At 33.2% G+C, this 13,728-nt stretch overlaps 1 protein-coding gene across 4 annotated transcripts in view; it reads left to right on the top strand.

Annotated features, from left to right (window-relative positions):
• Positions 1 to 13,728, top strand: part of CSMD1 (CUB and Sushi multiple domains 1) — a 1,148,093-nt gene that overhangs the window by 728,591 nt on the left and 405,774 nt on the right. For all 4 annotated transcript variants that reach the window (XM_040551456.1, XM_040551454.1, XM_040551453.1 and 1 more), the window contains one exon: positions 6,112 to 6,189. In XM_040551456.1, the coding sequence (XP_040407390.1) occupies positions 6,112 to 6,189 (78 nt within the window). The remainder of the gene's footprint in view (positions 1 to 6,111; positions 6,190 to 13,728) is intronic.

Here is a 13,728-nt window from a genome sequence, read left to right as displayed (position 1 = left end):
TTGCCTTTTCTTTAATTTCTTTTTAAACACAGCAAAATCATCCTGAAAATAGAAATAATAACAGTGAAGAATATATCCTTTCACACTCTTACTCTTGCTGCTCCAGGATCTTTTTGCACTTCCCTATTAAATCAGAGTGATTTTTTTTTCTAGCTATTTTCTATCTTCTTTCAGTCCATTATAATTTAGTTGTTTTTAATTATAATTATTATAGTTTCTCAGGAATACCCATCTCTGTGCATAAAAAGAAAGGAAAAAAAAACACATTAAAATAGTTCAGGTATGTTCACCTATCCCTGCTCTTTAGGACCCCAGCAATAAGTCATACTGACTTATCAAGTATGTGAAATTATCTTTTCCAATATTATCCAATTAAAGTGTCTAGCTTTTGGTGGCTAGCTCTTTATCTGTAGGAAATCCTACTTTTATCTTATTTTCCCTAAAGTATTTAATTGCTAAATGTGTTCAAACTTAATCAGACCCCCTCATATACTTGAAATCTCAGTAATACATTATTTGTACCATATACAAATTGTGTTCACTTATCTCTGTAGATACATAATTTCAAGAGGTTTAGATTTCAATTTTTTTTTTCTGTCATTTCTGGGTGTTATGTTGCATAAGCCTGACTTCAGTAAACAGAAGCGTTCTTGTAAGAGTAGAATATTTTTCCTTACAAATTTGATTGCTTACTTTTTCTTGAGATTTAGCTTGTTGACTTGGGGGAAAAGAAATAGAGAAAGCAGAGTAGAGGGGATTCCTAGGCATAAATTATAAATAAAAAAATATTTGCCAAATATCTGTGTTTTGTCTCGTATTGGCCATGTACAAAACCTTGTGCAATTACAGCTTCAGTACCATGCCCAGCTGCTTAAACTCCACTTCATATATCAGTGGCAGTTCATCAACAGTCATTGGCATACAAAGAACAGTATTATATCTCTACTTAAGTGACTGAGTTTCTTTCTACTGTGGATATATGTATATATATATATCTTACACTTATTCTGTTCTAATTCAGGAATCTAAAAAAAAAAAAAAAAAGAAATTTGATATTTAAGTGAATTTGATTTTAATATAAAATGACACTGTCATGGAAGTCATATTTCAAGCAAGATCTAAAGATCGGAAGATTGATACTCTGCGTGGAATTGGGCATTTTCTCACTATCCAGGCTGATAGTTTGCAAAAGAGTGCTGAGAGGTTAGTACTACCATAATATCAGGGCACATAGTCTGTCTTAGAGGGTAAATGCACCATGAAAATTCAGACTCAGCAGTTCTTCAATTTCAAGACTGAGGACGAGTTCAGCCTGTAAGTAATACTCATGTTCTGTAGGAAGTGCTGAAGCTTCTGACCTGAGAGACACTACTTATCAATGCTGCACACAGCTATCTGGTCTACCAAGAACAGGATGAGCTGAAAAAAGGTTATCGTCCATGTACAACACGGGTGTATTTACTATAATTAACCAATGTCTGATGGTATCATACTGCAGATCATAGACTGCTAAAGCCATGTGAAGAGTCATTGCTTTGTACCAAAGATATGAGGTTTACCTGCTAAATGAAGGTAAAACAAAGATAAGAGTAGTTGTAAGAACAGCCATGAACATTCATAGAAGGGTCTATCTAATCTCATCTAATCTTCAGCCATGACCTGAAGCAGAGGCCTGCAGAAAATTAAGAACAAGGCAAACACTGGTGTTATTTCCCTGATAATACATCTATTGCCTCCATATATTTTTGTTGTGGCAGGAATCTCCTGAAACTGATGTAGATTGCCTGTACAGTAACTCTCCATAGAGCAGTCTTCAAGAACTTTTCCAGTCCTTCCTTGAAACTTTTCAAACTTCTTGCATCCACATTTGGCAGTGTCTCTTGGCAGTTTCTCCTGTCTACTACTTGTATGAAAAGAAAAAAAAAAAAAAAAAAAGAAAAAAAAAGAACACCTCCTTTTATTAGTTTGAAAACTTACTTGTTAAATTCACTTGATGACCCTTGTCTTTTTATTACATAGTCAATAGGTCATGAAAGGTCTTTTTGGAGTTCTGCAGACTGCAGTCCATATTAAAAAAAAAAAAAAAAAAAAAAAAAAAAACTTACTGAAACTTATGAGTTGTTTTTTTTTGTGTGAAAAAAATGTCTTTTCACAAAACTTATTGTTTATATGAACTTTCTTAACAATATTAGGTCTTCCTTAGCCAAACATATACAAATGTTTTAAATATTTAATGTTCTATTTATTTTTATCTCCTCACTTATGTGAACATAGACAATTTGCCAGTTATATTTCATACTTCAAATGACATGTGCAAGGGAAATAAATGGGAGAATTAGTATTTTAGGACAACCATTTCAATGGTAGAATTGCAGCAGGTCTCAAATGTATCAAACCACTTTTAGTTAGATAAAGATGTAGATTTGTATTATTTTAACAAAATCAAGTAAGATTGTTAAATAATTTCATATTAATTTTGTGAAAGTACTTTTCACAATCCACAAATATGAGTGCAGTATATGTCTATACAATATACATACAAACATGCACAGAAATTTCTCTGACTGGAGGTTCTCTCAAAAAAGTTATTCTCAAAAGATATAGGGACTGTCCTTCTAACGTCTCCTAACTAGATTTATTTTAATACCTCAATTATTGTCGTCCTGATTGTAGCCAACAGTTAAAATTTTGTTCATTGGTTCATCCTGTCTTAAAATATGTTTCTACTAAATTGTAATAATGTGTTCAGAAAGGTAATTCTGCTTGGGGTAAAATACATTTTTTTCACATTGGTTCAAATACATTAGAAACAAAGAGCTTCATACAAATTAGAATAAGTTAAAAGGATGTGTACAACTTCAAGATTTTATTTTAACTTTCACAATCCATTCAAAGAAAGTCAGGCATTTATTCTCTTCATGGCTGAGTTTAATTTAACTATAGCATAATGTTAAGGAATATCACTGGTGATTTCCAGTAGACTGATGAGATTGTCTTGGGCTTCCAGTGCTAAGATCTGCTATCCTCTCTGAATAAGTATACCATCTTCTAAAGAGTCTTGAAGTTATGATTCACAGAAAAAAATGTGAGGTGAGTTAATTCAGTTAGCTTAACTAAATGTTTAAGTGAAGACAGCAGAAAGATATGCAAAGTCTTAAAAAGTTATCATTTAAAAGTTAAAAAAGACTTTCATATTTGACATTATTAACTTAAACCCATTCCTCTTTTTGTGCTGTTAAATGGCAAATCATATTCAAGATCAGCAAAACCTCTTTCGTGAAAGAGAAATCAGGAAGTAGAAAAGAAATATAAAAAGTATTAGAATAGGATTTAAATGGTTATAAAAAGTGCAATTTAGAGTATTTCTTTAACGTTAGAGAAGGCATTGAACTTGTTTGTTCAAACCACAATGTTCAGTGGTTTCTCTTCACAGACTGATCAGTTTGTATTTTACAGGTTATACTTGTTTAATTCTATTTTTTAAAAATACTATTCAGAGACTGCATGCAAAGACTTAGACATACAAGAAGTTTGGTATTTATGTCTCAAGTTTATGTAACCTGGTAAATCCCTATGGTGGATCTCACAGATACCTACATTTGGCTGTTAAAATCCTCCAGACGTAAAAGCTCATCTCACCTAATGTTACTGCCTAAAATGTAGGGATCACACTTGAACAAGTGGTATATGTTTCTGTTATATTTCATGGGGATGAAAAGGCATCTTCAGAGGATGATTCAGTGTGCCTGTCTTAGAAAGGGATGAATTGCCCCTCTGAGGTAGCTATTTCTCTCCATAAAACATACATTTCAGATCTCTGATCTTAAGTATTGTGAATCCCCTAAGTGATGTTCTTTCAGAGAGATACAGAATGCCTTTTTCTTGATGTGAAAAATCTCTGAGGATGGAAACTTCAGAACTGGTTCTAATGCTTGATTATCCTAATAGTGAAAAAGTTTTAATATATCAAGTTAGAACCCCTTTTGTTTCAATTTAGCCAGCTGTCCGATGTATTTCAACCTAAAGATAATGGGTATCATATTTCCCCATTCCCAAGAAGCATGCTCCAAGTATGTCTAACAAATACCTTCAAGAGTGAACTTCCATAGGAACTGGAGTGAACATTGCCACTATGTACAACTAGTACAACTATGAGTTGTACTATGAACGTAACAATTTAGGTTTTGAATCCTTCAAGAATGGCTCTCATGCTTTACACGAGACAGACATTAATAAAATGTGAAATTCATACTGGAGGAGGGACCACAGCCTCAGGCATTATCTCAACTATTCTGTTGCAAGAGTGTGCTGATCATTTCCTGGTAAATATGGACTAATTTTAACAGACTGGTTACGCAGCTTAAGAGAACAGAACATAAAGCTGCTCTTGAGGGTAATTTTAGTGTGTGAATTCCAGAAAGTAATCCCAGTAAATTCGAGAAAGAAAACCATACACAAAAGGTTTACACTTCCAGAAATTCTTGGGAATATTAGCTATATTGGCTGCATTAATGTCTCTGTATAATGTGTTCCTGTCTTAAAAGGAAATAAAACAGCATGCTTCTATCAAATCCATTTCATCCCACATTACTACAATTGTGTTTCAATCATCTTTCATCATTTGAACACTTGTTTTCCAAATGTCCTACTTGTTCAGACATAAATGTCTGCACTTTGTAACATTTTGCGATGTACATAGCATACAAAGTACTTTCTGCATTTCTTGCCCAACTTCAGGGTTTAAGAAAAGCCTGCTTCACTCGGAGGTTGCAAAAGCTGCAAAATTCCAGTATCGAAACAAATACAATGAAATCATTCTTCTTTTCCTGCCATTTCACTTTTCAGAAATAGTTGTATACAGATCAGTACAGAGTGTAGCAAACATAAAATTTGTCAAATATGTAGATGAAAAAGATATAACTGATAATCTATTGGGGTAAATTTTATATTTATTTTTATATCAGTAAAATATAGAACAAGATACAAATTATAACCATTTTTACAATGTTTGAGTTGATTTTTTAATGTTTGCATCTAGGATAAATGTTTGAACTTTAAAATTATTAACCACTGCAAGCTCTAGAAAGAGGTATCTAATATGAATCAGGAAAGGACTACTTGTTGTTGTTGTTGTTATTGACATGCATCATGATGTTGTATTTAGCATTCTGATACACACTGTAAGTTAGTCACTACCTATTTTGCTATTGCTATTGTTTTTTTGCATAATAGCTTTGAATTGTCCAGGCTTGTTGCATATTTCTTTTCTATGTATCTGATTTTATTTTCAATTGCCTCAGAACTAATGAATATCCTCTGAATATGTCCTATATTTTTACCCTTTTCTCCTAGCATTATAATTCAGATTCTACCCCACATTTCCTTAATGTGTAACCGCGCTGCTTTCTTCTCATGTCTCCTTCTCCTTTACTCCTGATCCCTCCTAACAGTTTGTTAGAGATAATTAGGGAGTTTATCAGCTGGCTAAACAGAGAAAACAGATATTAAGCCTCTGTTCTCTCTGATAAAATTTTGACCCTTTGTGAGCTCTTACTCTCTTTCTCATTCAGTTGGAATTGTCCTGTATATTTAAAAGTGTTTAGGTGAGCCAAACTGTAACACACTGTGATCATATAACCTTAATCTCAGGAAACGAACTAAAAATGTGACTACTCCTGAAGAACAAATCAAATAAAAGCAATTCTGTGAATATCATATATAAAGCTTGTGGTCCTCTGATATGTGCATATAATTTACTGTACATTTCAAATAAGAATTAAATTTTAAAAATGTTTAAGATTTTGTCATATGCAGCGACAAACATCAGAAATCTATACGTGTCTTTAGGACAGATTTTTCTTTTCCTTGACCCTAAGTAAACTTGAATGCAAGATATTTTAAAGCAAGACCATGTCTGTTAAAAAATCTTGAAAAATATAATGAATCATTATATTTTCATAAAAGTGCACTTGGGTAACTGCAATTATTTCAATCTGTTTGTAGTTTTCATATGCTGCTTTGTATTATTGTAATATCTGATGTGGCTGTTAAATGTCCTTCCTACAAGGTTTAATAATAAATTGTCTCCTTTATCTTTGCTTGTTTTCTCAGTGAAAAAAGCAATTGAACTGAAATCAAGAGGAGTCAAGATGTTGCCCAGCAAAGACAGTAACCACAAAAATTCTGTCTGTAAGTTGTTTATACCATTATCTTTAGTGACTGCATATATCTTCTGGAATGTGCAAATCAGAGGGAGAAATGTTTGGAAGCTGTGGTCATAAAATGGTCATTATGTTTTCAGTTGTTATTGAATTTAGAACTCTGCTGATAATACTGAGGGTGTAAAAGGTAGAATATGGTGTTGTAATTCATGAAAAATATGGGTATATATAAAAAAATAATAATATTTCAGGATGTTTAGAATTCAGAGATTCAGAAGACAAGTTAGCAATCCAGGCAGAACAGTGCCATACAGACTTTGTCAATTCAGTACAGGGGGCAGTGAAAGCATGTTGGCATTTTATAGATTGAGGTTTACACTTCATTATCTTTTCCTTCCCCTCAGTTAATATCACAGATCTAATTCTTCCCCCTCCTTGTCACACTATGCTCTAGTGACCGTCTTTTTCCAGGCCTGAGATGTAGCACAGCAGGGGTTAAGAACTGCTGCAATTCCCAGCTTCTCAAGAGAGATCACAGCATCACCTTCCCTTCATTATGTGTTTAGTGCACTCTGGAATGACACCTATTTAGTCCCTCTGCACCTTTTTCCCCATATATAGTGGGAGGATAAAATCAAGATGTTATATATAAGATTGTGAGGCTGTTTATTTATTTATTTATTTATTTATTTATTTGAGCATCACTTTCCCTGAACAACTGGCAATCTGAGAGCTCTTTTTCCATTAATGAGGCCAGTCTTGAAACAATAAAAAGCAATATATATATATATATATATATAGGAAAGCAGAGAGTCCATTTGACTAACAAAAAGCCAGAGGGTAAGCCAGTCAGTGTTCACCCACAACTCATTAAAAGTGCTTGTGTAATGACTAAGACATATTTGAATAAGTTAATTCTTCGTGTAATAACACTGAACTCAATGGAGTGAAACCCCGGCAATGTTTGCCTCATTGTGTGGTATTCTGCAAGTACAGAGAGAATGAGTGTCTTGAAGGCTAATGTCTAGAGGATATGATTTGGTCTCTGTGTTTCTGCAGTGCACTGTTTAATGCAAAATGAGTGTATTTGTATGCTCACTGGAACAAAAGAGGCATGATAATTTTCTGCTTTAAATATTGCACATTGATGGTGTGGCATTCAAAAGGAACTTTTTGTGCAACGTGTAGCAGAAAAAGTTGATCCATCTCTTTGGTGTTTGTATCTGAATGGGTGATTATTTCATTATTTATAAGTTATTTCTGGGAGCTGTGTGATCTCTACTTACACTCTCAGAACACATGCTGTCAGACACCACATTTAATTACAGAAAGTGGAAGTAAGACAGGCTATGGAAAAAAATATTATAAGGTAGTTTGCTGTTGACTTCAAATATAATGTCTTTGTCTTTTTTGTGTTTTGATTCATGAAGCTCTGTATCATGTCTGACTTTTCTACATAAATCTAAGTTTATTATTATTAGCATCACATACATGGAACAAAATATTAGATTAAAATACAAATAGTTGGACTCATATTTTTCTGCTCTTTCTGGTGTAAGCCCTTAGTATTTAACCATTTTTATTGCCGGTAATTGTGTAGATGGAAAAAGTAATTAGTAGTTCAACTTACAAATTCCTCTTTAGCAATGGATATTACCCTTTGATTCCAATTAGCAAATCTCTGGAAAAGCAAAGAAATTAAATACTAACCCTTCTCCCCTTTTTTGTATTGTAGATCTGTTTAATATTCTCTGTTTATAAAGCAGAAAGCTTACTTCTCCATTTTGATTTATGCAGGATAGATGGAATACGAATACCAGCATGGCAAATGCTGTAAGAGCATGCCCTGCAAACACCTAGATGTGTGCACTTCCCCTAGGTCTTCCACCCAAGCACAGCCTGCGAACAGCTGCAGAAGGCACTTCACAATGGCACAACTGATAGAATTTCGGCAGAAAACGTCAGCAGTGTACTGATTATTCCTTGTGGGATGCAGTACGGTATCTCAGTCTTTTTGAGTACTATCTCACTCCTGCCCTCCTGGACTTGCCCCAACTCGTAGTTGCTTTGTTTCTTGCCATCGTTTGTGAACAGTCAGGTAGCAAAGCATGGCTTTGGGGTACAGGTATCTTGGTAGAAAGCATTACGTGTCACTCCCCAGGGAAAGAACACATTCTTGCCATTTTTTTTTTATTTTTTTTTTTATTTTCTGTCAGGACACCTGAAGGAAACACACCGAGCAGGGAGCCTGATGCACTTGAATTATGATTAATTTGTTCAAAGAAATGGGAAAAGAGTGGGAAAGATTGAGCTAAAATGTGGTTCCAGTTCATCCAGTGTGAGCTGACCTACTGGGGCCTTAAGTAGTACACTTAGCAAATTTCTGGAAGAGTAAACTGGGAGAAAGTAAACGCACGGGCAGCTCCGATGGAACCTGTTTCACGGTTGTTCCTCATTAGTACTTGAGCTGTCACAAACAATGACCAAATCTAATTCCTTTTGTCATCTGAAGCCGATCTCTCAGATGAGCAAGGAGAGAGTTTTACTTTAGGAATCTGCACAGAGGAAGCATATTTTATTACATCTGGTTTAATATTCATCTATTTAGTTGTCTGACCGTGAGGACAGACCAGCAGCAGCCACAGCTCTTAAAAAAAGTTTTTCTAGGCAAGTAGGAGAATCCTGTAGTTTATCTTTTCAAACCTAGCCTCTGATACCAGGCAGTTACTGTCGATCCTTCGATCATTCCATGTGCAAAGGATAATTAGTTTTTTAAAAGGTTTTTCTCTCTTCAGGATACCAGTTTACAGATATTGAGAAGTCAAGGCCATAACTGCAGCCTTGCAACCTAGCACCTTTGTGTCTCTTTGGCCCCCATGCAGCAGCCCATGGACAGAGCAGGCTTTGGAGAGCAGACAACTCCAGCAGCCCCTAACATGATGAGGATTAACTGGGATAGCTCATTTCCTGTGTTTGCTCTTGTTAAAATGTAAGATGGATACTCATGTGTGAATTGTCATATTCTTACAAAGTGAGAGAGCTGAAACAATTTCAGCCTTTTTTAAGTATTATTTCAAAATATTTCAGATATCGGAAAAAAAAAATATTTTAAATATTTTTAAAAGCATGTTTTTTTTTTGGAATGAGTAAGATTAATATATCCTCAAAGCTTTGCTACAGGATTGATCAAAACAGTTCTTTACCCTGGAGATGAAAAAAGAGCTATTTTAAGACAATGATTTTTGCCATGTAGGACCAAAGAACAAATGAGTTTACAGACTCAGTATTGATTAGTTGCAGCACATTAAGGTAATTAATGGCACGTGCTGTTGAAATTATAGTGATTATCAAAATGGGATTACATTGCTAATTCTGTGTGAGAAAGAAGGACAGCAGTCATTGTTTATTTTGTTGTTGGTCAACTCTGAAAAATGGCATAGTAAAGTTAAAAATGTGTTCATGGCAAAATTTCAGGATGGAATTTTCTTGCTTACCAATATATTCCTCACATTTAAAATAAATTGGCGTTTTCATCTTTTACATATTTTGCTACCAATAAATGTACTTTGACAGAAACAAAATAAAGAGCAATACAAGTTTTGCTCTTCAGTTAATGAAAGACCATTTCCCTAGAAAGGACAATATTGGATTAGATGATTGTACTTAAAAGCCTAATCTTCTATCTGGTTTGTTCTTATTACTTAGTAAAGAACAATTTTTTAAGATTTTTTTTTTTACATTTTGAAAAGATCACTACTTAGAAACAGATGTGCAATGAACTCAACAAACCAATACAACGATCACTGAAAATAATCAAAAGTTTTTATTGTTACTATTGTGTATACTGTATATTACTATTGTATATATTGTAACTATTACTAATAGATTTTATAACGAATTTTAAAGTTTATCATGACATAAACATCATTTTCTTACTTTTATGTTTAATATTTAAATTAGCTTCTTCATTGCTTCCCCAAAATTAATTTATTTTTTAATTCATTTTTTAGGATTTTTTCCTCTGAAGTATTTTAGGAAGAATAAGAAACTGTGTAGCAATTCCATATTGTTATCTTTAAAACAAACATGTAATGGAAAAATTTCCTCCAAAAATTCTAATTTTTTTATTTATTTTACTTTATTTTTTTGCTGTGTACTTATTGTTGTATTGAATCTTCAAAGGTAGCCCATTTCTTATTGAATCTGAATTTTCACAGGCTATCACATCCATCATATCATAATCAAGAAATACAGTTCAGTATTCACTGGCAGTATTCTGACAGTTTTCAGTCTCCAATTTATAAAACACAATACACTCCAAAAAGAAAAACAAACAAACAAACAAACAAAACACCACAAAGCAAAGCTATCTTACTATCTAACCTTATCTAAGTTTAAACTTAATAGAATCCTTTATACTTAAATACTGTGAAGAGAATGACAAACTTCTGGCTAAAAGGATTGTCCTATGGATATTATGTTTAGAGCAAACATCCAATCAAGAAAAAGTGCAGCTCTGCATAAAGACAGGAGAGTAGTGGCTGTAGACACTGTAGATGATTGAAGACCAAAAAAAAAAAAAGTAATTTTTGCAGCTTTGTTAAGATAGTTCTACACTCTATTCTTTAATATGAAAGTTTATGTAGATAATGATTAGTTACAACCAGAAAAGTATTCTTTTTTTAATTTCTTAAAGGAGAAAATACCCATTCTTGGCAGGTGGTTTTCAGGTTTTCAGCATCTTGGTTTAAGTTTGTAGGATGTCTTTTTAGTGAGGGGAATTTTTATAGAGAGGAGAAACAGTAATGAAACAGAGCATCTAGTGCTTTATTCTTAATTAATTTAAGAAACTTCATGTGGGAGTGAGATTGATACCTGATAATAAACAGGGTGTAAAATAAACCACACAAGTAGCTATAGGTGGCTGTGTATCAAAAGATTTGGATCTTGTGTGATTAAGAGTTCTCAATATACAGTCTGTTTTTCACTGTGAATATTTCAAATACTTCATGAAACTATATTTAAAAAGATATAGGCAGAAATATAACTGATATTAGAAGTGAAAAAAAGAAAAAAGATCCTGATAGCACGTAGATTTTGTCCGCTGAAATTCCTCAGGCTTATACACTTTCAGTCAAGAGCTAATTTATAAGCACTGGAGAAACAGGCATGAAATAAATCTCCTTGATTGGTCTCACTTTCAGCTAAAACAAGTAAAGTAAATATCAAAATGTTGGCAGCTTTCAGGCGTGCTTTACATTCTGGGGCACATGGTAGTCTTTGTAAATTTTCTGAACAAGACTTGGAGGATTTTGCTCAGTTCTGAGACAAAGGTGATCAGTTTGTCATTACTTCTGAAAAAAAAAGAATAAGAAAAGTACAGCATATTAAGAGATATACTTTACTTAACTGTGAGGGAAATAAAACAACATTGTATTCTATAATATTATCTTCTCAGAGTTCCTTATAAAGATAAATTTCTAATTGTGTATTTTAGGATTTGCTTTTACAAATACAACTACCCTTTAAAAATTTCAGCTTCCTGGACTCTTCATAAAACATTTCAACACAATGCAAAAAGTGACAGGCTTCACCAGAAGCTCTTTTCTGACCTTTCCTAAACATCTATTTTCTCAGCATCTTCGTTGTCTGCTGGCAGATATACCACTTCTGTCATAAGGAAAAAGAGACAGTTTGCCTAAAACTTTACTAAGAAAAGGTTATTAAAAAACAAAGTTTGAGATTAAGATTTCTTAGAGGAAACCAAATCAGAAGACTGTTATGCCCTAATATAAATATGAAGAGGTCTCTTTCCTATTAGTTGTTATAGGAATTCTGTCTGAAGTTTTAATCGTTCTCAATTGAAGTTACTCTCTGCTTGTTTGATACATGGTACTGCAGATGCTGTAAGGATTAATATTTCCCAGTCCAAAACTTCCTAAATACCTGCACAGTACTCTGAACTCTCCGGCCTTTTCAAACATTAAAGCTATTTTTCATTCCTTCAAATCCCACAGGTTGAAAAGGTTTTCATTTTTCAAGTTTATGATTGCATTGCAGATCTCTGCAAATGAGAAAAGAAAAAAAAAAAAAAAGATAGCTTATAACTTATTGATGTATTAATTACAAGGTTAGGAAACACAAGGCTTAATAATTAAGATTTTATGGGCCTGGCATGTCTGCAAATATTCCATTTTATTTCAAAAGGCTTTTTTACAGAAATACTGAGATAAATGTTCAGTTAAAAACAAAGAAAAAGTAGGGAAGTAATATTTCAAACATTAGTAGCTCTATACATTAGGTAAAGGGATGGATCTTGGAAATTTAATATTAAAATATCCTTGTTATATACATAAACATATATGTATATAAATATATATATATGTGATTGTAAATAAATACATAACATAGTATTCCATTACTCCATTTACCATATGTCTAAGAAGAGTAAAGGATTCTACTTCTCTTTTTACTGAGTATTACAGGATAAAATCTGGCAGTAGAAAAAATAGCTGCAGCATTAGCCTCTAACAGTTTTATAAAGCTTTAATAAAACAGGAGGGATAATTACACTGATATACTTTGTTCTATCATAGAATGTAATAATACAGAGTTGCCCAAGTGTTTAAGAATTTAGGCTCTTCAGAGAAGATGAGTATCCATATGCAATGAAATTCTACAGTGCTATTTTACTAGATTGTATAAATTGCTTCATAAATCAGGTTAGTAAATTATACTTGGTCTTTCTAAATAAGCCTTCAACACGGCAGGAGTTTAAATATCTTTTAAAATACTATGCAAAAATCTTGCTGTGAAAGAGAACTACTGCCTAAATATATTTGTGAAGAAAAACATCACTTGTAGCTACAAGCAAAACAAGGTGCTTCATCAATTATTTAATACGTCATTTGCATATATAATTTGTAAAATAACCAGAAAAAAAGCATCCGTTAAAATATGTAAAGCAAGACGTAATCTGATTGAATTATGGATGGTTAAAATGAATTGTTATCCAGCTAGGAAGCTGAAACTGCCATTAAATAATTTTCATATACAATTATAGTACATTACTGATTGTCTAAAGTGAGCGTTCATACTGTAGGCTAAATTGACATTGAATTCTGTTATTTTCAAAGTCAAATGATTAAGTATCAGCAACCTGCTTTTAGCAAAGTACAATTCTGTATAAATTAACTATTCATATGAAATTTAAATATAAACCTTAATACTTTTATATAGCTTTTTTGGCTTAACTCCTGTGGACAGCTCTGTTAAACATATAGATGTGGGCAGTAAATAGGTTGGCAAGAGGAAATCTCTGTAGGTTCAAATAATGTATGTAAATTATTAAGCCATTCAGAACTTGTGGGTGGTTGAATTCAGACTTCTGAAACATAAAAAAGCATTAAAGCATTCTTAATTAAAGAACGTAGTATGACACTGGTATATGCAGTGAAGGTGTCCTGCAAAATGTAGATACCCTCACTGCCAGGTTCTTTGGAAGATTCAGAGACTTCCCACTCCCTGCATGGGAATTTCCACTTCCCACAGAGGCTAACATTGCAGT

This window comes from Cygnus olor, chromosome 3, assembly GCF_009769625.2.
Source record: "Cygnus olor isolate bCygOlo1 chromosome 3, bCygOlo1.pri.v2, whole genome shotgun sequence".
Lineage (NCBI taxonomy): Eukaryota > Metazoa > Chordata > Aves > Anseriformes > Anatidae > Cygnus > Cygnus olor.
This window is presented reverse-complemented; position numbering and strand designations above follow the sequence as displayed.